Source organism: Furipterus horrens, unplaced genomic scaffold (genome assembly GCF_987537825.1).
Source record: "Furipterus horrens unplaced genomic scaffold, mFurHor1.1.pri manual_scaffold_3, whole genome shotgun sequence".
Taxonomy (NCBI): Eukaryota; Metazoa; Chordata; class Mammalia; order Chiroptera; family Furipteridae; genus Furipterus; species Furipterus horrens.
This window is the reverse complement of record NW_028327173.1, coordinates 108,801,354-108,825,494: the sequence shown is the minus strand read 5'-3', so window position 1 is coordinate 108,825,494 and position 24,141 is coordinate 108,801,354. Positions and strand designations below refer to the sequence as shown.

General features: G+C 39.2%; 1 protein-coding gene across 1 annotated transcript in view; it reads right to left on the bottom strand.

Annotated features, from left to right (window-relative positions):
* Window positions 1-547: 547 nt before the first annotated feature.
* MYO9A (myosin IXA) overlaps window positions 548-24,141 on the bottom strand; it is a 309,544-nt gene continuing 285,950 nt past the window's right edge. Inside the window, exons 41-43 of the mRNA XM_090270072.1 lie at window positions 6,129-6,316; window positions 4,092-4,234; window positions 548-1,306 (exon numbers count right to left, since the gene is read on the bottom strand). Coding sequence (XP_090126198.1) covers window positions 843-1,306; window positions 4,092-4,234; window positions 6,129-6,316 — 795 coding nt within the window. The 3' untranslated portion in view covers window positions 548-842. The remainder of the gene's footprint in view (window positions 1,307-4,091; window positions 4,235-6,128; window positions 6,317-24,141) is intronic.

Here is a 24,141-nt window from a genome sequence, read left to right as displayed (position 1 = left end):
GGGTGGGTTAGGGTGAAACCCTCATGTTTAGGGGTCACTGTATGGGACATTTAAAAACAATAAAGAAACTTGACCCTAGGACCAGGAAATATGAGAACAGTATGGCTACTAAAACTTCAGCCCATGCAATATATTTGGCAGAAACTAACTAGGAGTTAAACCAGCAATGATTATTATTACATCAAACATCATCAAAAATCCAAAACATGTACTCTCTTCTTCATTGTGTAACCAGAGGTCTGAGACATGCTCTGATGGAAGCAACTGCTTTTTTACTTTCCCCAGAATATAACATGAGTGTTTTTCAAAAATCTTAAAATAGAGGGCTTAGGCTTTTTGTTTATAAATTCTTGGAAAAAAAGTATATTCTACCCCAGCTCCTAACTATCCCAATATAAACCCAAAAGCTTTTGCTTTCATGGTTAAGAAAGATTTATATGTTTTCTTCATATGTCAGAAATCAATGGATCCCTCAGGCCCACAATGTGCTCCATACCCACCTCTGGAAAGGAAAAAGAGAGTGGAGGAGAGACAACTACAAAGGCCTCCACAGCTGGCCCAAATCCCCAGGCCCGAGCCAGGTGGCTTTGTTAGTGAAAGTTCTAGTCTAAGACAGCAGCCAAGGCACAGTTGGCTCCATCCCCGGCAGGCTTCAGAGAGGCCTTTCCACTTCAGCAAGAGACCCAGGAATCCATCACACAAGGTCTCAGTCATATGCTTGGGCAAGAGGTAGGACCTCATTTAGGATGGACTATTTATTGTGGATGAGGTGATGAGAAGAGGCCCCAAAGATGAGAGGTGTTTACCACTCTGCAGCCATGAAGGGACACACATCCACCAGTTCAGACCATGAACTCATTATTTCCAAAGAGAGCTAGTTGTTGGCTGGAGCTGCAGTCCGGGTCCACAGTTTTCCTGCGGCCAGACAACACTGTCCCCTCTGGGGTCTCTTTGGTTTTCTGAGGTGAGTTTTTCACACTCTTTAATTTTTGTTTGCCCTTTTCAGGGTTGAAGGTTCCTCTGCTGATGAACTGAGGCTTGTCTTCCAGGGACCTGGTCTGGCCCAATGGCCCCTCCATTCCCAGGGCCTCACCAGCTGAGGCAGCTCGGTAAAATGGAGATTTAGAATAAATCTGAAATCGTTTTCTGGTCCCATGAGAACTTGCAGTGTTAGATGAATATAAAGAAGAGACCGAAGAGTCCACCGAATCCAAAGAGTCGTGCTGCTTTTTTAGCTGCTTTCTCAACTTGCCAGAAGGTTCAGACTTGCCAACTGCCTTCAAGGAGATAAGGGTTAAGCTTCTCTCTAATGCAGAAAAGAGACCAAAGCTGTAAATGACAGTTTCCTCTAAAGCAAATCATTATTTAATGAATAGGTATCACTATTCACACGTGAAATGAGGTGAGCTAGGATTTGGAGGTGCACACACAAACTCAAAAAGAGCTCACCATCCATTTCTACATATTATTTCAGAGTCAACCCCAAGGAAGTCTAGAATTTGGCTATGCCATTAGGAGTGGCCTACGACAGTCACTATCATCTAAATAACTACCCATCCTTAGATAATGGATCATGGGTCAGCAAGCAATACTGTTCCGATTACAGTAGTCCCTCTCTATATTGTGGTTCACTTATTGTGGCCTCACTGTATCACGGGATTTTAAAAATATTATATTTAATTATTTATCACGGATTTTTAGCTCTAGTGCGGGATTTTGCGGTACTCTATACGTATGTTGTTAAAGTTACGTAGGTTTAAGAGTGTAGAATAAATGTAAGGTTCCTACTTTGCAGGGGGGTCTAGAACGTAATACCCGTGATAAGTGAGGGAATGCTATATTGGGACTTCCGGCCAAGATGGATGCATACGTAGACATGCTGTGTCTCTCCACAGCTAAGAAGGAATACAGCTACCTCAAAACTAGAGACAACCCGAAGTTCCAGAAAATCGAGCTGCATGGAAGTCCAATAAACAAAGATATAAAGAAGAAGTACTCATCCAGACAGGTTTGAGGGGCGGAACCGGGGCAGAGAGGGTACAGTGTGGCAGCAGCAATGACAGTGGCTGTGGTTGGCTGGCGGAAAGTACAGTCACACATTAAAAAAAGGAGGGAGGGACACATGGGGAGTGCTCCCAGCACCACACCACACCGCTCAGCTCACAGTTCCAGCTCAGGGGAAAACAGAGCCTCATTGCTTCTGTGAAAACCAGTGGGTGTTGGGGCGGAGGAAGAAACTGCCAGTCTCTCGGTAGAGTCCACTTGTTTAGAGGGCCCCCATGGTCCTAGAATGTACGCAGACCCACCCACTCTGGGCATGACAGCCAGGACAACAGCTAAAGAGGTGCCAGTTCCATACAAAAGTGGTAGAAGTGCCTGGAAAAGGGGCAAGTGTGGAGCAAGGGGTATTGTTCCCTCTTAGACACCTCCCCCACATATAGTGCCACAATGTGGTGAAATGGGTCGCCCTGTACTGACGAATACCTAAGGCTCTGCCCCTTACAACGTAACAGGTGTGACAGCTCTATCTAAGACGCAAAGGCAAACATAGGAGCCTGTCAAGTTGAGGAGACAGAGAAGTATGGCCCAAGAGTGGGAACAGATCAAGGTTCCAGTGGGAGAACTAAGCAACGAGGAGATAGCCAACCTAATGGACGAGAAAACCAACCTAACATATGAAGAGTTCAAAACACTGGTGATAAAGATGTTCACAGACTTAACAGATATGCTTAAGTACGGCAAACGCATAAGGGAAGAAGTGAAGGCTATGCTAAGTGAAATGAGGGAAAATCCACACAAAACCAATAGTGAAGGGAAGGAAACCAGGCTTCAAATTAGTAATCTGGAACATAAGGAAGAAATAAACAGTCAACCAATATAGAATGAAGAAAGAAGAATTGAAAAAAACAAGGAGAGGCTTAGGAACCTCTGGGACAACTTTAAATGTACCAACGTCCGAATCATAGAGGTGCCAGAAGGAGAAGAGGAAGAGCAAGAAATTGAAAGCTTATGTGAGAAAATAATGAAGAAAACTCCCCAAATTTGGTGAAGGAAATAGACATACAAGTCCAGGAAGCACAGAGAGTCCCCACACAAGCTAGACCCAAAGAGAACCACACCAAGACACACCATAATTAAAATACCAAAGGCTAAAGATAAGAGAGAATCTTAAAAGCAGGAAGAGAAAAGCAGAGAGTTACCTACAAAGGGGTGCCTATAAGACTATTAGCTGATTTCTCAAAAGAAACTTTGTAGGCAAGAAGGGGCTGGCAAGAAGAATTCAATGCTATGAAAAGCAAGAGCCTACAACCAAGATTACTCTATCCAGCAAAGTTATCATTTAGAATAAAAAGGCAGATAAAGTGCTTCCCAGACAAGGTAAAGCTAAAGGAGTTCATCTTCACCAAGCCATTATTATATGAAATATTAAAGGGACTTTCTTAAGAAAAAGAAGATCAAAACTATAAACATTAAAATGACAACAAACACAACTATCAACAACAGAACCTAAAATAAAAATAAAAATAAAAACAAACTAAGCAAACAACCAGAACAGGAACAGAATCATAGGTATGGGGATCATTTGGAGGGTTATCAGCTGGGAAGGGGAAGGGGGAGAAATGCGGATATGGTACAGGGATTAAGAAGCATAATTGGTTGGTAGAAAATAGACGGGCAAGTTAAGGATACTATAGGAAAGAATGAAGCCAAAGAACTTACATGCACGACCCTTGGACATGAACTAAGAGGGGTAGGACTGCTGGAGGGAAGGGAGGTACTGGGGAGAGAGGCACAAAGGGAAAAGAAATTGGGACAAGTGTAACAGCATAATCAATAAAATATACTTAAATAATATTGCTGTGATTATTGACTTTTCTCTGTGGTAAAGTGAATGCAGGAGAAAACATTAAATTACCAAAAAGCTGTGTTACGTTGAAGGCTTCATCTAATAAACAATTTATATGAAAGCTTCAGAAGATCAGTATTTTCAGCTCCTTTGTCACCTTTTCATGTAAGGTCAAAGCATTCTGGAAAGGGATTCTGTCTTAGTTTTGGAATCCTTAATCCTTCACACTAATGTGTTCATTTACCTGATTTCTCAGAGATAGCACCTTCAGACTCAATATTCAAGTTTTCTGAGCTATCACCAGTCCCAATGGAGGCCTCAGACTCAAGAGTTTCATCATCAGAGGCACGGGGTTCCAGTACAAGCATCTCAAATGTTAGCTCCTCCCTGTAAGATACAATCAAGAAATCCATCAGTATTTGATAATAAGTGGAAGACAACTGGAAAAAAGACCTTCCATCAATGTCAGGAGTTTAATAGCAAAAACAGTCACATTTCTTAGTGGTCCCATTCAGGGTAGCAATAAGGATCTATACGCTGTGGTAACGGTGAAGCCTAAAGCTGCATGTACTAAAGGACAAAATGACAACAAAGGTTGGACCTACAATAGGGCCGAGGGTGAGGTGGGGGAAAGATGCCGCAGCTGTAAGGCATTTTGGTAAAATGAACTCTGGCCTAATAATCAGATCAGTGTTCTAAATCCACTCTAAACTCACTCATAATGCCACATGAAGAAACTTTCCTCTCTATGGACTTCAGTTTCCTCATCCACAAAATAAAGAGATTAAATTAGATAATCTCTAAGATTCCTTCCAGCTCTTCAACTATTCTCCATGAAACTTTACTAACTGGATATGGACTATACTCTCTGCCTTGACCACAGAGAGACCTCTGTATGAAGTAAAACACTCATCTTTCTGTCCTTGAAACTTATGCCATCTGCACTTACCGTATTTTCTACTCATTTTTATCAATCACCCAGATACTTCAGTCATGCCCCTCACATCCTTAAGTCTTTGGTACTTGAATCTTAATCTTGCTTTTCTCACTACTGCCTGACATCACCCTAATCTATTTCAATCAATATCTTTGTAACAGCCCACCCTCAATACCTCAGTACCAAAGTTCCTTTATGTCTGCAACATCTAACAACCTTCCCTCCACTTTATATAGGTAACTTTCTCCAATGGGCAGATCCCATGGTTTGTCATTACCTGGAAATATACCAGCTCTGAATCCAATACTCTACTTGCCCACAACTTTCTTGTCCTTCCAGTTCTTACTCATTGTTGTCTCCTCCCTTTCAAAGCACTTTAAGCTTCACTCCCACAACCTAGCTTGGACAATCTCACAAGAAGTTCACTGTTGCAATTACCACTGTCATAAGCATGTGTATTCATACCTGAGACTGTTCATGACTTTTCCTTTCTCTAGAAAGATTTCCCCCTTCCTACAAATTCCTATTCATCCTCCAATACTATTTTCATCAGAACTGAGTTAGGTCCTCTTTTCAGATTATTCTTGTATCAAATAACTTAGTCAATGTGCACCACTGTTGCCGTATCATGTTCTGCACAGCTAAGCTCCAGCTGCTTTTTTTAGCTTGCCTAAATTCTAGAACCAATCCTGACAGGCAAAATGTACTTTAACAGACTCATATCCCCGCATGAATCAATCTCTCAGATCTGGGATCCCAGAACTCAGGAACAAAAACACCCTTAAAATTTAAGAGTCATCATTGTCAATCAGAATCAGTATACAGCACTTTCAGGGAGAACCATGGGATGCTCATATTATCCCCAAGATGACCGTTATCTACCTTTGCTCCAATTATGGTAAAGGTTACAAAGCTGCTTATTTGTCCATCTCCTAAGTTACAACCAATTTCCCTACCCAGTATCCCAGTACCCATTAGAGCTGTTGCCTTACTCTGACCATGTAGGTGCTGGCCTCAAGGCTATACTGACCTTCAGATAATATCCTTCCTTCACAGAGTTCTGAATAATGCCCATTCTCAGAAGAGACTTTGTCTTGGCCTGGGAATCCTCATTACTCCTTTTTAAGACAGATCTGTTCAATGTAGCTGGTCTCTGACCTATTAGGAATCTTGGCCACAATTTCCTTGACACACCCTGACCCAGTCAACCTGTGTAGAATCATCACTGTAGCAGCTACAGGTCTCCCTGCTCATGGAGCTTCCTTCCCTGAGGTGACAACACGCCTTCATCATCTCCACATCCCCTGTACCGCCTGACACACAGGAGATGTTTAATACACTCACTTCTCCTTTTGCAGGCTCTCAATCTGCTCAGCTAGCACTCTCTCCTCCTGCTGCATGGCTGCTCGCTGCTGCTCCGTCATGTCTGTCTCCATGGCTGCCTCTTCTGGGACATCAGACACTGAGGGCAACCCAACTGCAACAGGAGAGGACGGACTTGGACAGTTTCCTTGATGAAGACGCCCCTTTCCCTGTAAAGAAAAATACATTTTATTAAGTATACTGTGTGACTCCATCAGTTTTACTTGGCCCATTCAGGATAACAAGTGTCCTTTATCATACCAGATGAATGGTAGAAAAAATGGAAACATTATGTGAAGCCTAAGATATTTAGTGAGATACCATCCAGCAAATATATTTAGGCTAATTATTTCTTGCAAGATCACTGGGAAATAGGTACTTCAGTGGATGGGAGTGTAAGGACACACTGTGTACTGGGATGAGATTCTTCTTTTAATCTAAACTGCATCCACTCCAGACTGTATCCACTCCAAACTGCATCCACACATGGCTATTTAAATTTATATCAATTAAAATTAAATAAGTAAAAATTTAGTTCTGCATTCACACCAGCCATATTTCAAGTTTGCAATAGTCACTACAGGAGGCTAGCAGTTACCATATTGAACAGTGCAGATACAAAACATTTCCATCATCACACAAAGTTCTGATGGACAACACTGGTCTTTACCTTTCAAGGGCACAAGCTCTCTAGAAAGATTATAGAAACACGTCCTGAAACTTGGTTTCATTAAAAAAAAAAAGTCATATATCACAAGGTGCTAGTGAGAGATATTCTCTGAGAACAACTCAAGAAACTTTCTTGAGATCAGAGGGGGAAAATCTTATTGCTTCTAAATTGGTTATTTTACATATAACTTTAGCTTCTGATGATACAGGCTAGGTATTTCATATTAAACCCACTGCTGAGAACAACTGTACCAAACACAAAAACACCAACATATTCTTAAAGACACTAGAAATCTGACAAGGCAGAGGCCAAGGAGAGACTAGCTCAGAATTGAGGGTTAACCTAAATGTAAGAGGTTGCTGAGAGTCTGAACAGAGCTTCTGACAGACTACATCAGGGGTCAGTAGACTATATGGCTCATGAGCCAAAACTGGCTATATGCCTGATTTTGTAAATATAGTTTTATTGGAATACATTCATGCTCATTAATTCATGCATTATCTATGGGTCTTTTGCAGGGCAACAGTAGCATTAATGGTTGCAACCAAGACTGCATGGTCTACAAAGCCTAAAACATTCACTCTCTTATCCTTTAAAGAAAGTTTGCTAACCCCCGGGGTAGAGAATAAAAGTGGGAGTCCAGACCCACACAAAAGGGTGTGGGCTGCTGCTTAGTAAAACTTCTATGACTGATGCTAGGATCTCCAAGGGTTCTATCCAACACCTAAGGGTAAACTGAAGTTATAATAGTCCTTGCAGACACGGCAGCCTAGCTTCAAGTCATTTGAATAGTCCAGAAAGTTGTAATCCCTAAAATTAGATCAAAGTAATCCCAGATTGCTAGTGACCAAGCACACAGCAGAAAAAATGAAAAATACTCCTTGGAGGAAAGTAACATCATCTCAGGCCTCAAAATATTTTTACAAATAATTTTTCAAATACTGTGTCTGATACACAATCAAAGGTAACCAAGCACAAAAGGAGACAAGACAATGTAAATGAAAACCAGTAAAAACAACAGAAAATAGAAACCCTCAAGGACTCCAGACATTGTGGCTATTAAGAAAGGCTTAAAATAACCATTCTGAAGGAGATAGAAAGACATTGTTGAGGGCGGGCCTGGTTCTCGGGGCCGGCGCCTGCTATTGCATTTACAGGCTGACGCGGGGCCAGCGACAAGGAGGCCAGAAGCTTCAGTTGCGACCCTCCCGGTCCGCGGGAACTGGTGACACTGAGCCAAAATTCTTTCACAGTCTTATTGACACGAAGATAAGTGGAGAACTTGGACACCTGTTTGCCTCACCTGTTTAGTAGTTTAAAAATTCACCAGTGGAGGATCCAAGATGGCGGAGGAGTAAGTGGACGCTACACCAACCTCCTCCCAGGACTAGTCTGGATTTACAACTTAATTTTGGAGAAATCATCTGGAATAACCAACCAAACACTTGCGGGAAAGAAGTCTTATAACCATGGAGAGACAGAAAAGGACACTACATCACAACGTGACCGGTAGGGAGTGTGGAGACGCGGAAGGGCTGGCTGGGCTACCACGGGTGGCAGCTGAAGGGACTAAGAAACAGCTCAGCAGCCGGGGGTTACCCTGAGAAGGGCAGGGTCTAAACCCTCAGCTGGGCTTCCCAGCCTATAGCAACAAAGTGGAAAGTAAAATAGTATCCAGCTGTGAAAAGCGAAAAACCACAGGGTTTCTTGCTAGCCGGAGAGAAACAGCGGGAGAAAAAGAGCTCTTAAGCGGATCACAAACGAAAATATTTTGGCCCCCACTTACCCTGGGCTCAAGCAGAGGAAAGGCAGAGAGGACTGGAGACACTTGGGGATAGTTTGGCGCGGTGGCTTTGTGGGGAAAACTGGGGGAGCAGCCGACCAGGTCCCAGTGCTGACTCATCCCCACTGCTGCAGGCAGACCATTCCCCTCCAAGTGGTATCAACCTGAGGGGAAGCAAAAGCCCTGCCTACAGGAATTAAGCTTCCACACCCACGGTCCTTAAACCGGATGGGTTAATCACAGATTGAATAGATTAACAACTAAAGAAGTCAGACAAAGGCAGTAGATCCGTGGAAGTCTCCAACAGGCTGCCTAGGCCCAGACTGGTACATGATCTGATGCCATCAAGAGGCAGATCCAGGAAGTGCAGATCATTCTAAAAAGCACCGACAAACAATAGGAGTCACAAAAATGAGGAGACAGAGAAACAACCCCCCATCGAAAGGAAAGGTAGAATCCCCAGAAAGAGTACTAAATGAAATAGAGGGGAGCCAACTATCAGACATGGAATTCAAAACATGGATTATGGAGAAGCTCAATGAGCTCAGCGGAAACTACAAGGAACTCCAGAAAAACTACAAGGAACTTACTGAGAATTACACCAGCATGACAAAGGACATAGAAGCTATCAATAAGAGCCAGGAGGAAATGAAGAATATGATCTCTGAATTGAAGAACACAGTAGAAGGAATTAAAAGCAGGCTAGAGGAAGCAGAAGATCGGATCAGCGAGCTGGAGGACAACATACACAAAAACTCCCAGACAGTACAACAAAATGAAAAAAGAGTGAACAAGACGGAAGAGGTTCTAAGACATCTGCAGGATAACATGAAACGTAATAATATCTATATCATAGGAATTCCAGAAGGAGAAGAAGAAGAGCAAGGGATAGAAAACCTCTTTGAAAAACTAATGACAGAAAACTTCCCTAACATGAGGAGAGAAAGAGTCACGCAAGTCCAGGAAGCACAAAGCGTCCCAATGAAGATGAACCCCAACAGGCCCACTTCAAGACACATCATAATTAAAATGGCAACATTCAAAGACAAAAAGAGAATCCTAAAAGCAGCAAGAGAGAAACAACTAATAAAATACAAGGGAGCTCCAATAAGGCTATCATCAGATTTCTCAGCAGAAACACTACAAGCCAGAAGGGAATGGCAAAAAATATTCCAAGCAATGAAAAACAAAGGCCTACAACCAAGAATACTCTACCCAGCAAGACTCTCATTCAAAATGGAAGGTGAAATAAGGAGTTTCCAAGACAAAAGAAGGCTAAAAGAATACATCTCCACCAAACCAGCATTGTAAGAGATGCTAAAGGGTCTGCTTTAAGAAGATGAAGAAACAGAGAGAGACAGAGAGGAACACGAGTACAAAGGGGGAAAATGACAATGAATAAGTACGTATCGGTAATAACCTTAAATGTAAATGGATTAAATGCTCCAATCAAAAGACATAGGGTAGCTGAATGGATTAGAAAGAATGACCCACGTATATGCTGTCTACAAGAAACCCATCTCAGAACAAAATACCTACACAGACTGAAAGTAATACTTAGACAAAACAGATTTCACAGCAAAGGCCATAAAAAGAGACAAAGAAGGACATTTCATAATACTTAAGGGAAAAATCCATCAAGAAGATATAACCCTTATAAATATATATGCACCCAACTTAGGCGCACCCAAATGTGTAAGGAAAATTTTGAAAGACTCCAAGAAAGATATAGACAGCAATACACTCATAGTAGGGGACTTTAACACCCCATTGTCAACAATGGACAGATCTTCGAAGCAAAGAAATACCAAAAATATTGAGGCATTGAACAACACTCTAGATCAAATGGACTTAGTCGATATATATAGAACTTTTCACCCCAAAGAAGCAAGATATACATACTTCTCAAGTGCACATGGAACATTTTCAAAGATAGACCACATGGTAGGACACAAAACAAGCCTCAACAAATTCAAGAAAATTAAAATTATATCAAGCATCTTCTCAGATCACAATGGCTTAAAATTGGAAATCAACCTCAAGGAAAAAACTCAAAAACATTCAAATTCATGGAGAATGAATAACATGCTATTAAATAATGAATGGGTTAACAACAACATCAAGGAAGAAATCAAAAAGTTTCTGGAAACTAATGATAATGAACACAGTAACAACCCAAAACCTATGGGATACAGCGAAAGCAGTCCTGAGAGGAAAGTTCATAGCAATACAGGCTTACCTAAAAAAGGACAGAAGAATCTCTAATAAAAAATTTAACCCTACAGCTACAAGAACTAGAGGAAGAACAACAAGCAAAGCCCAGATCAAGTAGAAGGAAGGAAATCATCAAGATCAGAGCAGAATTAAATGACATAGAGACTAAACTAACAATTCAAAAGATCAACATAAGCATGAGCTGATTCTTTGAAAAGATAAACAAAACTGACAAGCCTTTAACCAGGCCCATCAAGAAAAAAAGAGAGAGGACCCAATTAAATAAAATCAGAAACGAAAGGGGAGAAATCACAACTGATACCACAGAAATACAAAGAATTGTAAGAAATTATTATGAACAACTGTATGGCAAGAAATTTGACAACCTAGAGGAAATGGACAAATTCATGGAAACATATAGTCTTCCAAAACTGAATCAAGAAGAAGCAGAAAGCCTGAATAGACCAATAACAACTAGTGAAATTGAAGCAGTAATCAAAAAACTCCCAGCACACAAAAGCCCTGGACCAGATGGCTTCACGGGTGAATTCTACAAAACATTTAGGAAAGAACTAACTCCTATCCTCCTCAGACTATTCCAAAAGATCCAAGAAGAGGGCAGACTCCCCAACTTGTTCTATGAAGCCAGTATTACCCTAATTCCAAAACCAGGTCAAGACACAACAAAGAAAAAAAACTACAGGCCAATATCACTGATGAACATAGATGCTAAAATCCTCAACAAAATATTGGCAAACTGGATCCAGCAACATATTACAAAGATCATACACCACGATCAAGTGGGACTCATCCCAGGGATACAAGGATGGTTTAATATTCGCAAATCAATAAACGTAATACAACACATAAACAAAATGAAAGACAAAAACCACACGATCATATCAAAAGATGCAGAAAAAGCATTTGATAAAGTACAACACCCATTTATGATGAAAACACTCAGCAAAATGGGAATAGAGGGAGCATACCTCAACATAATAAAGGTCATATACGAGAAACCTGAAGCCAACATCATACTCAATAGGCAAAAACTGAGAGCGTTCCCCCGGAGGTCAGGAACAAGACAAGGATGTCCACTCTCTCCATTCCTATTCAACATAGTCTTGGAAGTCCTAGCCACAGCTATCAGACAAGAAAGGGAAATAAAAAGCATCCGAATTGGAAAAGAGGGAGTAAAACTGTCATTATTTGCAGATGACATGATAGTATACACAGAAAATCCTATAGACCCCACTAATAAACTACTCAAGATAATAAGTGAATTTGGCAAAATAGCAGAGTACAAAGTCAATATTCAGAAATCGAAGGCATTTCTGTACACCAACAATAAAATCTCAGAGATAGAAACTGAGAGAAAAATTCCATTTACCATAGCAACAAGAAAAATAAAGTACTTAGGAATAAACTTAACCAAGGAGGTAAAAGACCTGTACTCAGAAAACTACATAACACTGAAGAAAGAAATTAAGGAAGATACAAATAAATGGAAGCATATACCATGCTCATGGATGGGAAGAATCAACATCATTAAAATGTCCATACTATCCAAAGCAATTTATAGATTCAATGCAATCCCTATTAAAATACCAATGACATTTTTCACAGACCTAGAACAAATACTTCAAAAATTTATATGGAACCAAAAAAGAGCCCGAATAGCCACAGCAATTTTGAGGAAGAAGAACACAGTAGGAGGAATCACAATACCTGATCTCAAACTATACTACAAGGCCACAGTAATCAAAACAGTCTGGTACTGGCATAAGAACAGACCTACAGATCAATGGAACAGAATAGAGAGCCCAGAAATAAAACCACGTCTATATGGTCAACTAATATTTGATAAAGGGGGAAGGAACATAAAATGGAGTGAGAAGAGCCTCTTCAACAAATGGTGTTGGGAGAACTGGACAGGGACATACAAAAAAATGAAACTAGATCACCAACTTACACCATACACCAGAATAAACTCAAAATGGATCAAAGACTTAAATGTAAGCCATGGCACCATAAAAGTCCTAGAGGAAAAAATAGGCAGGAAATTTTCAGATATCCCACGTAGCAACATTTTCACTGATATATCTCCTAAGGCAAGGGAAATAAAGGAAAGAATAAACAAATGGGACTACATCAAACTAAAAAGTTTCTGCTCAGCTAAAGAAAACATCAGCAAGATGAAAAGGAAACCAACCATATGGGAAAATATATTTGCCAATGATATCTCAGACAAGGGATTGATCTCCAAAATATATAAAGAACTCATATGACTCAACACCAAGAAGACAGACAACGCAATTAAAATATGATCAAAGGACTTGAACAAACACTTCTCCAAAAAGGACATACAGAGGGCCCATAGACATATGAAAGAATGCTCAACATCATTAGCCATCAGAGAGATGCAAATAAAAACCACAATGAGATACCACCTCACACCAGTCAGAATGGCCATCATCAACAAATCGACAACTTGTGCTGGAGAGGATGCGGAGAAATGGGAACCCTGGTGCACTGCTGGTGGGAATGCAGACTGGTACAGCCACTACGGAAAACAGTTTGGGATTTCCTCAAAAAACTAAAAATGGAACTGCCTTTTGAACCAGCAATTCCATTGCTAGGATGATATCCAAAAAATCCTGAAACACCAATTCAAAAGAACCTATGCACTCCTATGTTCATAGCAGCACTATTTACAACAGCCAAGTGCTAGAAACAACCTAAGTGCCTGTCTGTAGATGAGTGGATCAAAAAACTGTGGTACATTTACACAATGGAGTATTATGTAGCAGAAAGAAAGAAGGAACTTCTACCATTTGCAACAACATGGATGGAACTAGAGAGAATTATGCTTAGCGAAATAAGCCAGGCAACGAAAGAAAAATACCTTATGCTGTCACCTATTACAGGAAACTAACGAACAACACAAACAAATGAGCAAAATTGAACCAGAGGGCATAAGCCTATGATCTCATTACCTGAGTGATTGTCTGTACGTATAGGCCTCACTTAATTCTGTCTGCAGCGCTGCCTCCTGAGACTCAACGGTTTGGCTGAACTAAGTGGCTGGAATACAACAAGGATGCCAGCCTATTAAACCAAGAACGCCATTGTCCGGGGACAGCCAACTGACCTGGAGTCTGCATGATCCTTCCCCATGTGGGAAGGCCACCCTCCCCTCCACACCCCCATTCTTATTATGGATTTCTGGACCCAAGGGTAGGTAGGACGATGACCATGTCCAGCTTGAAGCAGCTAGAGGAGCTTGAGACCTTCGCCCATTGTCCTTTATAAGATTATAAAGGGTCTTAATATCTGAGAGGGAGGGATTGTTATTTTCTATTGTTAAAATAATAAATTAATCATTTATTTATTTTAAAAAAAGAAGAAGAATATATGAAAGTGTGAAGCAGGAGAGCTTGTATGTACAAACCATGGGCATGGACCTGGGGGGGGGATTGCTGGGGGAGGGGGGATGCTGGGTGGAGGGGAGCAAAGGGGAAAAATTGGAACTATTGTATCAATATAATCAATAAAACATACTTAACAACAACAACAAAAAAAGACATTGTTGAACTAGTGGGCCAGAAGTTAGGTCAATAGAAAATGTAAAGAATCAAGTAGGGGAAACAAAACAAAACAAATTCTAAAAATATTCAGGAAAGAAGGTAGAAGACAAGACACAATAGAGGAGAGCAATTACAGAAGAAACATTAGAGATAATAGCACAGCATTTTTCAAAACCAATGAAAAAATATTAACCTACTGATTAAAGAAAGCCTTCAAGACCTGGCCAGGTGAATTAGTTGGTTAGAGGATTATCCTGTACACCACAAGGTTGCAGGTTTGATTCCTGGTCAGAGCACGTAACTAAGTTGCAGGTTTTTTCCCTGGTCAGGACATGAACAAGAGGCAACCAATTGATGTTTCTCACATCATTTTTTTTTCTTTCTCATTCCCTTCCTTTTTCACTAAAGTCAATAAACATATTCTCAAATGAGGATTTTAAAAAAGAAAAGAAAACAAACCCTTCAATCTGAAAGATAAAATTTTTTAAAGTCCATATATGGACTCAGTTGCTAAAAATCAAAGGCAAGAGAAAAACTTAAAAGCAATAAGGAAAAAAACATGTACCTGCAACAAAGAAGTATCTTTTCATTAGGAACAATGGGAGTCAGAAAACAACAGATGGTATTTTCAAAGTGATGAAAGAAAAAAGTAATGGCCAACTTAGAATTTTATACATAGCAAAACAACCTTCAGGAATGAAGTTGCAATGAAGATATTTTCAGACAGTCCAAGAGAATCTGTCACCAACAGACCTGCACTAAAGGAAATACTAAAGGACAAATAGAAAATGATCCAAAAAGAAAAGTTAGGGAGCAAGAAGTGAAGAATAAAACAGTAAATATGTAAGTCTAAATGAATACTGACTACAGAAAACATGAAACAAATGTTAATTAAAAATACAACAGAAAAGCAACTATATCATATAATCCGTCGTCGTCGTCGTCGGCAGCCGTCCGTCTCGAGAGACGATGGTGTAGCTTCTTAAGAGTCTATCTGCACCGCCGAGAATGGCTGTGCAGTCCGACTCAGGAGTGACACGGTATCTGTCTCCTCCCATGTTGAATCGACATCTTGCGATGAAGCTGGAGTGTCCTCTCCAGTGAATGAAGCTACAGAGCCTGGGCAGGGTGATATGGAGGGTCTGCTGTTGCCCATGCAGCAGACCCCCCCTCTCTTCGCAGCTGAAGGGTCCAAGGGAAAGACGGAGTCAATACAGCTTGGCTTCAAGTGCGCCGCAGGAGTTGCCGGTGTTGACTACAACGTCAAACCGCCTTAGGGACTCCGGCTCCGGATTTTCTGTCGGGGTTTACTCCCTTAGCCTTTCCCCTGAAGAGGTATGCCGCAAGGCAGCGGAGGTTTTTTGGAGTCAGAGTTTTCCTTCTCTGATGTGCCCTGACTGGAAGATCGAACCAGCGACACTTAGCTCGCAGGTCGACGCTCAATCCACTGAGCCAAACCAGCCAGGGGGAATCATATAATAGTTAAAGCATATTAAAGTTCTCACATTATTTTGGAAAAGATGAAAGTACCAATCAACAGGCATTGATTAGTAATAGATTTTTATTGTAACTTTTAGGTTACTACTAAAAGAATAGTAAGTGTAAAAACTTCTAAAGTAACAAAAGAAAAAGTGTAAAAAAGTCAAAAAAGAACAAAAACAGTAAAAAGAATAGAAAGGCAAGAAATAAAAGGTACATGTATCATAAATAATAAAATAGACTGAACTCCAAATACATCAGTGATTATATTAAATGTAAATAGATTAAATGCTCTAGTTAAAAATCTGATGATTGTCAGACTGCATTTTTTAAAAATGTTTTATTGATTATACTGTTACAGTTGTCCCAATTTCCTTTCCCTGTGCTCTCCTCCAACCAGTTACCCCCCTCCCTCCCGTTTGTCCCCCCCCCCTTAGTCCATGCCCATTGGTTGTGCATACAGTTCTCAACATCTTCCTGTCTACTCCACTCTCCTGTTTCTTAACTCCTGTACTATCTCCCTCCCTTTCCCCTCTTCCAACTCCTTGCTGACCTCCCCCCATAATGTTCCCCATACCTATAATTCTTTTCCCACTATCGTTGCCTACTTAGTTTGCCTTTGTTTCAATTCCCTGGCTTCTGTTGTTGGTTGTTGTGATACAGTTTTCATTTTAATGTTCATAGTTTTGATCCTCTTCCTCCTAAACAAGTCCCTTTAACATTTCATATAACAGTGGTTTGGATCTGATGAACTCCTTCAGTTTTACTTTGTCCTGGAAGCACTTTCTCTGCCCTTTTATTATGAATGACAGCTTCGCTGGATAGAGTATTTGTGGTTGTAGGTTTTTGCTTTTCATTCCTTTGAATATTTCTTGCCAGTCCCTTCTTGCCTGCAGAGTTTCTTTTGAGAAATCAGCTGACAGTCTTATTGGGACGCCTCTGTATGAAATTCTCTTCTTCTCTCTTGCTGCTTTTAAGATTCTCTCTTTATCCTTAATTTTTGACGTTTTGATTATGTGTCTTGGTGCGGTTCTCCCTGGGTCCAGTTGTTTTGGAACTCTCTGTGCTTCCTGGACCTGTAAGTCTATTTCCTTCCCCAAGTTAGGGAAGTTCTGCTTCATTATTTTTCACATAATTTTTCCATTTCTAGTTCTTCTTCACCTTCTGGCAACCCTATGATTCGGATGTTGGCCCACTTATAGCTGTCCCATAGGTTTCTGAGCCTCTCCTCATTTTCCTCACTTCTCGTTTCCTCTTTCTGCACTGGTTGACTGTTTGTTCCTTCCTTATGTTTTGGTTTGTTGATTTGATCCCTGGTTTTCTTGCCCTCACCACTAGTTTCGTATGTGTTTTTGTTCATTTCAGCAGGACTAGCCTTCATTCCTTCCCCATCTTGTTCAAGATCTTTTGTCAGTTCTGTAAGCTGCCTTATGACTATAGCTCTGAACTGAGCCTTAGAAAGATTATCTATTTGTTCATTGGTTAATTCATGTATTTGCTTTCTGGTAGCTGCGTGATTGGTATCTCTAACATTATTCCTGCCATCCCGACAGGTTTGTTTACCTTTCCGTCTTGGGCGGGGCTGTCACACCTCCTACGCTACAGGGGGCGGAGCCCCGTGCACTCATCACTACCAGGCAACCCTTCTCATCACACTGTGGTACTTTGTGTGGGGGCAGGGGTCCAAGATGGATTCCTGCTTTCACTCTCGGCTGAGAGACCGGGAGCCTCCTCCTCCATCCCCACACCCTCTGGGCCTCACAGTCCAAGGCAATGGGGGTCTGACTTCCCCAGCATTGGAACCTCGAGCTGATGGGTTTAGTTTTCAGCCAGGTGTGGTCCCCGGGCGCTACTCTCCTCCCCTTAAATACGGGTGTCTGTGCTTACTGGGTCCCACCGTTCATCACTGCAAGCCGCCAGCACAGCTTGATCTCTCCGCTGCAGCTTCACCCCTCCTACCAGTCCAGATGAGGACCACTTGTTTATAACTTCATACGTTGGACTTCCATGTAGCTTTATTTTCTGGAACTTCTGGTTATTTCTAGTTTTGCGGAAGTTGTAGCCTTCTTAGTTGTGGAGGGAGACAGAGCGTGTCAGTCTAGGCCTCCATCTTGGCCGGAAGTCCATCAGACTGCATTTTTAATAAAAGCTATGGCCCCAGCCAGTTAACTCATTGGTTAGAGCGTTGTCCCAATACATCAAGGTTGTGGGTTTAATCCCGGCTCAAGGCACATACAAGAATCAACCAATGAATACACAAACACACGGAACAACAAATCCATGTTTCTCTCTCTCTCTCTAAAATCAATAGTTTTTTTAAAAAGAAGAGCTTTTTGTCATACTATATGAAGTCTATAAGGGATGCATATAAAACATAAGAGAGTATAAGGGTGGGAATAAAAGATATACCATGTCTAATCAAAAGAAAACTAGTATAGCTATATTAATTCTAGACAAAGTAAACTTTAAGATGTGTTTAAACTGTGATGAAGAGGGATATTTCACAATGATAAAAGTTCAAAATATGAAGAAGATATAACACTTCCAAATTTATAAGTATGTAAAAAAATGGTTTCAGAAATTTAAAGTAAAATAATGACAAATATACTCAAACAGACAAAGCTATAATCAGCACGGAAAAAACAAGTGTGAACACACAAATCAGTAAAGCTATGAAACTGAACAACTTAAAAATAACTGATAATAATAGAAACACAGAATTCAGTATCTAACACTTTTTAATTTAAAGCACACACAGCAAAGACAATACATTTCTTAGTTTTAAATACTTTATCTGACCTTTAAAGTAATTTAAAATAAGTTAACTGCCAGTGCAATTACAAAGAAAAAACTGAAAACACCTATATGTCCAGAAATTAGGAAATAGACTTCTAACACACCCATGGCTAAAGAAATCACAATGGAAATTAGAAAATATTTTGAACTAAACAACAATATCATTTGTGGAATACAGTTTAATTCTGCCTACCTTAAAGTTATAGCTTTATATGTATTAGTAGAAAAGGTTAAAAATTAAAGTAAGCTTTTTTTTCAGGAAACTAAATAAAAAGACAACACGATAAAGCCAAGGAAAGAAAAAGAAATATGGATGGAATAAAAAAAAAAAAACATTAGAAAAGAGAGAATCAAACCCAAAACATGTTTCTTTGAAAAAAACTCATAAAAAAGTTAAAACTCTGGCCAGACTTATGAAGATAAAGAGAATTCACAAATAACCAAAGCAGAAATGAAAAAGGGAACATCACTACAAACCTTGTAGACATAAAAAGAACAAGAGGCTACTATGAACAACTTTATGTCAATAAATCTGAAATTTTGTACAAAGTGGAGAAATTTCTACAAAAATACAAATAATTGATACTGTCAAAAAACAAATACAAAAAAGTGAATAATCACAGAAATTGAATCCATAAATGCAAACCTTCCAGAGAGAACTCTAGGAATGCTTTCACTAGGAAACAAGAAGAAATATACAAATCACACAAATTCTTTCACAGAATTAAAAAAAGACTATTCCCTAACTCATTTTTAGAGGCCAGCATAATATTGACATTAAGGCATAACAAGTATGTAAACACAGGTGCAAAAAATCCTAAACAACTTATAAGCAACACATAAGAAGGATATTACCTCATGACTAAGTTGGATTTACTGCAGTAGTATAATGATGGTTTAACATTAGAAAATCACTTGGTATAATATGTCATAACAATAAAACAAGTCTCATGAATACCTCAGGGCATGCAGTAAAGGCATTTCATAACATTCAACAATTAATCATAAAAACCCTTAGGAAAGCAGGAATAGAAGCAAACATACTTAAATCTCATAAAGCATCTACAAAAATTATATAGCAAACATCATATTTAGGGTAAAAGGTTAAAAGCTTTCCCTCTGAGACTGGGTGATGCAAAGAATAATATAATCCCTATCACCATCACCACTTCCTTCCAACACTGTACTGGAGGTTCTAGCTAACACACAAAAAAAGAAATAAAAGGCATAAGGACAACAAAAGAACAAGTGAAATTATTATTCCTCATGTACAGCATGACCAGAAACAGGAAATCCAAAGGAATCAGAAAAATTATTAGAAGTGATTTCAGCAAAGTTGCTGGATTCAAGGTGAAGAACACCAAAATCAAATGTATTTTATTTAATGAGCAACAAACAGAATATAACAATTTTTAAATAACATTTCTAATTGCATTAAAATATTAAAATCCTGGTAATAATTCAAACTAAAGATGTGTGAGATCTTTACACATAAAAGACTTTGGGAGGAATTAATGATCTACATAAATGGAGAGAGGTATTATGTTCATGGATGGGAACAATCAATATTGTAAAAATGTCAATGCACCCTAAAGTGATCTATAAATTCAATACAAACTCAATAAAAATTCCAAGAGAATTTTTGTAAATTTCAACAGTTTTGTGATTCTGTAATTTTTAAAAATGTTTATTCATTTTAGATTTTAATTATTTATTATTTTTTAGAGAGAAAGAGAGGGAGAGAAACATCGACATGAGAGAGAAACATCAATTGGTTGTCTGTGGTATGATCCCATCTGGGAACTGATCCCAAAAACGCAGGCATGTGCTCTGACTGGGAATCAAACCATGAACTTTCACTCTGTGCACCGATGTCCAACCGACTGAGCCACATGAGAGCAAGAGAGAGAGAGAGAGAGACAGAGAGAGAGAGAGAGACAGAGAGAGAGAAATATCCCATACGTGCCCTGACCAGAGGCTGAACCTGCAACCTAGGTATGTGCCCAACTGGGAACTGAAGCCTGAACCTTTTGGTATATGGGATGACGCTCCAACCAACCGAGCCACACCGGCCTGGGCTAATTCCATAAGTTATATGGCATTTTAAAGAGCCGAGAATAGTCAAAACACAATTGAAGCAGGTATGATGACTTGTTCTAGAAGATATTTTCACAGAAAGCTCTAGTAATTAAATAGTGGTGTTGGTACAAAGAATAGTCAAAATAGAGAGTCTAGAAACAGATCCATGCATATAGTCTTGATTTACAAAAAAAGAATTTTTGGGAAGTATGGGAAGAACCCTTTTTTAATAAATAGTGCTGGAAAAACTGGGTATCTGTGTGCATATATAAAGACCACTCCCTACATTAAGCCACATACAAAAATTGTCTCCAGGTGGTCTGTATACCTAAGTATGAAAGACAAAACAATAAAACATTTTAGAAACATTAGCTTCATAAAATCAGGTAGTAAAAAGTGTCTTATACATGACTCAAAATGTACTAGCCTAAAGGAAAAGGCTGATAAAATTTAGACTACATTAAAATTAAGAACTCCTGGTTCATCAAATGACACCTTTAAGTGGAAGAAGACATTTGCAACACAAGTAACCAACAAAGGCTTGCATCCAGAACCCATAAAGAACTACAGATCAGAAAGAGAAAGACAAGCCAATTAGAAAAATGGGCAGGGTTTTCAGCAGGTGCTTCAAAAAAGGATACCTCAGGGTCTAGTCAAGGAACAAGTACAAAGGACCCATGGCCATGGACAACATGGTGGGGACTGACTGTGGGAGCGAGTGGGTGGGCAGCGCAGAGGAGAGCAGTGGAAGCAGGGGTGGGGGAATTGGGACACTGTAATTTGAACAACAGTAAAAAAGGGGGGTATCTCAATGGTCAATATCCTTATGAAAGATACTTAAGAACATTAGAGACAAAGCACAGAAACAAATATTAAAACCACAATCACATACCATTAGAGTGGCTAAAATTAAGAAATCTGGCAATATGAGAGCTAAGGAGGAGGTGGAGCAATTGGTAACTCTCATAAACTACTAGTATAGCACAACTTTAGGTACTAAAGTTGATGATATATATATCCTGTGACCCAGTAATTCCACTCCTATATATCCCCAACAAAATACATACACATGTCCATAAAAAATACATGTATTAGAATGTTCATAGTAGCAATATTCGCAATTCCCCCAAACACAAGCCAAAGTCCACCAACACGAAAATGGTTAAATTGTAGCAAACGTATACACTGGAATACTATACAAAAACAAAAGTGAACTACAACTAAACAGTATGGGTTAAGTCTTATGCACAGTAAGACTGAAATAACTCAGATATAAATAATACATGTATATGATTCCATTTATACAGAACTCAAAAACATAATAAACTATAGTACTCAGGAATACATATTCTAGTGGGAAAACAGCAAAGAAAATAGCACTCTATTTTCTAACTAACGTAAAACTCAAGTTACTGTTCACTTCTGGGGGAAAGGATTGTAACTGGAAGGAAAAAGAGGCGTGCCTCTTGGAGCAATGGCCATGGTCTGGTGGTTCTTGACTGTGATCAATGTGAGGATGTTCAGTTTACAATTAATTTAGATGGTTATGTAATTGCTGTGCTTTTCTATACGTGTTGTATTTCACAATAAAAAAGGTATTTTGAAGCTTTTCAAAGTTAGCTATTATGCAAATATACTATTATCTTTTGAATAGCATGAGACAATAAACTGACAGATTTCTCAGTTGATTTGGGGAGGAAAGAAGGAAAACAAAAACTGCTGATCCAGCTTAGGTGCTGAGGTGGAAGTGGAGGGCAAGTTCTAAGGGCATTCAGGCTAATTGTTCCAAATGCATGTGTTCTAAAATACACAATGGGATGAGGAACAAGGGGATTACAGACTGGTATTCCACTTTTAGTTCTGAGAGGAAGAAGTAAAGAAAATACTAAGAAAAAGGCCCTCAAAACACAAGATCAATCTGCAAATTTAACAAAGGATGGCTCAGAAGAAGGCACTGTGGAATGGAGCAGACAACAGAGTTCAGAGTTCGTATTAACACAGTGTTAAAAGTCCACTGTGATGAGTCAGAATCACATTACAAATGCCAGGACATCTTCTCATTCCATTTGATTTTGACTATTTCAATGAAGCCAAATGAATAACATACTTAATGTGATATAAAAGCCTCAGGAGCTGGAAAAATCTGAGCTTATTCCTAGTATACACTTCCCAATATTTAATTAAAAAGTTGCCTTTGTTCAGTGTTCATACCATCACCTCCCTAGCTGCCAGAGTACTTTACCATGGTTTAGCTAAGAATTACTTAACAGAGCTGAAGAAAATCAAACATGCTCTATAGGTCTGAGCTCTTTTAAGACAGCATCAAACAAAGATGAAGGAAAACCTGAAATCCCTACAGCCCAGAGTTCTCTTACAAGGTTAAAGAAAATAATTTCTGAGGTTGATTACTAAGAGCTTTCAGAAATATGAAAAAAATGCTAATATTGAATTAAAAACTGGACATTAACTTGTGTACCGTAATTCTTTTTTTAAAAAAAATCTGCAAATACATTCAATCATTAACACTAGTTTCCTGAGAGGAATAAAATCCTTCATTCTCTCTACTTTTTTGTACTTTTGCATTAATAATAATAAGCATGAATTAGGGTCCCCCCTCAAAAAACTGAGTTTTTCAGATCACTGTACATTCTTTCACTGGTTTTAGCCATAACTGTTTTTCTGTCAGTGCACAAAGTGAACAAAGTGAAAAAGGTAAATATTTTCTTGGCTATATAATACAAATAAATTTAACCCCTTGGATGCCCTTGTAAAGAGTCAGCAGTTAACACTTTGAGAAGTAATTTTTAGTATCCTTTGTTCATTTTTCACTAGGTAGCTGGTCTTCCTCCTACTTATTTATAGGGGCTTCTAGTTATTAATTAGGAAAAACCACAGACTTAGTGATATGAGTTATAAATATTTCTTATGGTGTGTCACTTCACTTTTGCCTTGCTTTTGATCATTTTTATCATATGCTAATAAGCCTAACAACCTTTAAAAAACTGATTTTATATAATAGGAAAAAACCTCCTCTATTCCAAGATTACAGTACATTTTTCTATCATATTAGGAGTTTTACTGGTTTTAACTGATCACACACTTTATGAACAACGTGTACCCAACTCTTAATGCAAGTACTGAAAAACTTAGCGAGCCATACTGGTAACCCTTTTCTGAATAGTTACTCCAGTGATTTTCCCGCTTAAACTTTAGAGACAAATTATTTGTAAAATCAGGATATCATACAATTATTTTAAAATGCTGCCAGTATTAGGTTTAAAGTCCCACTAATTCATGATTTAATAGTATACACAATATTCCAATTTTCCAATCCCTCACATTAACAAAGTTACAGTATTCCCTCACTTACCGCGGGTTTTATGTTCT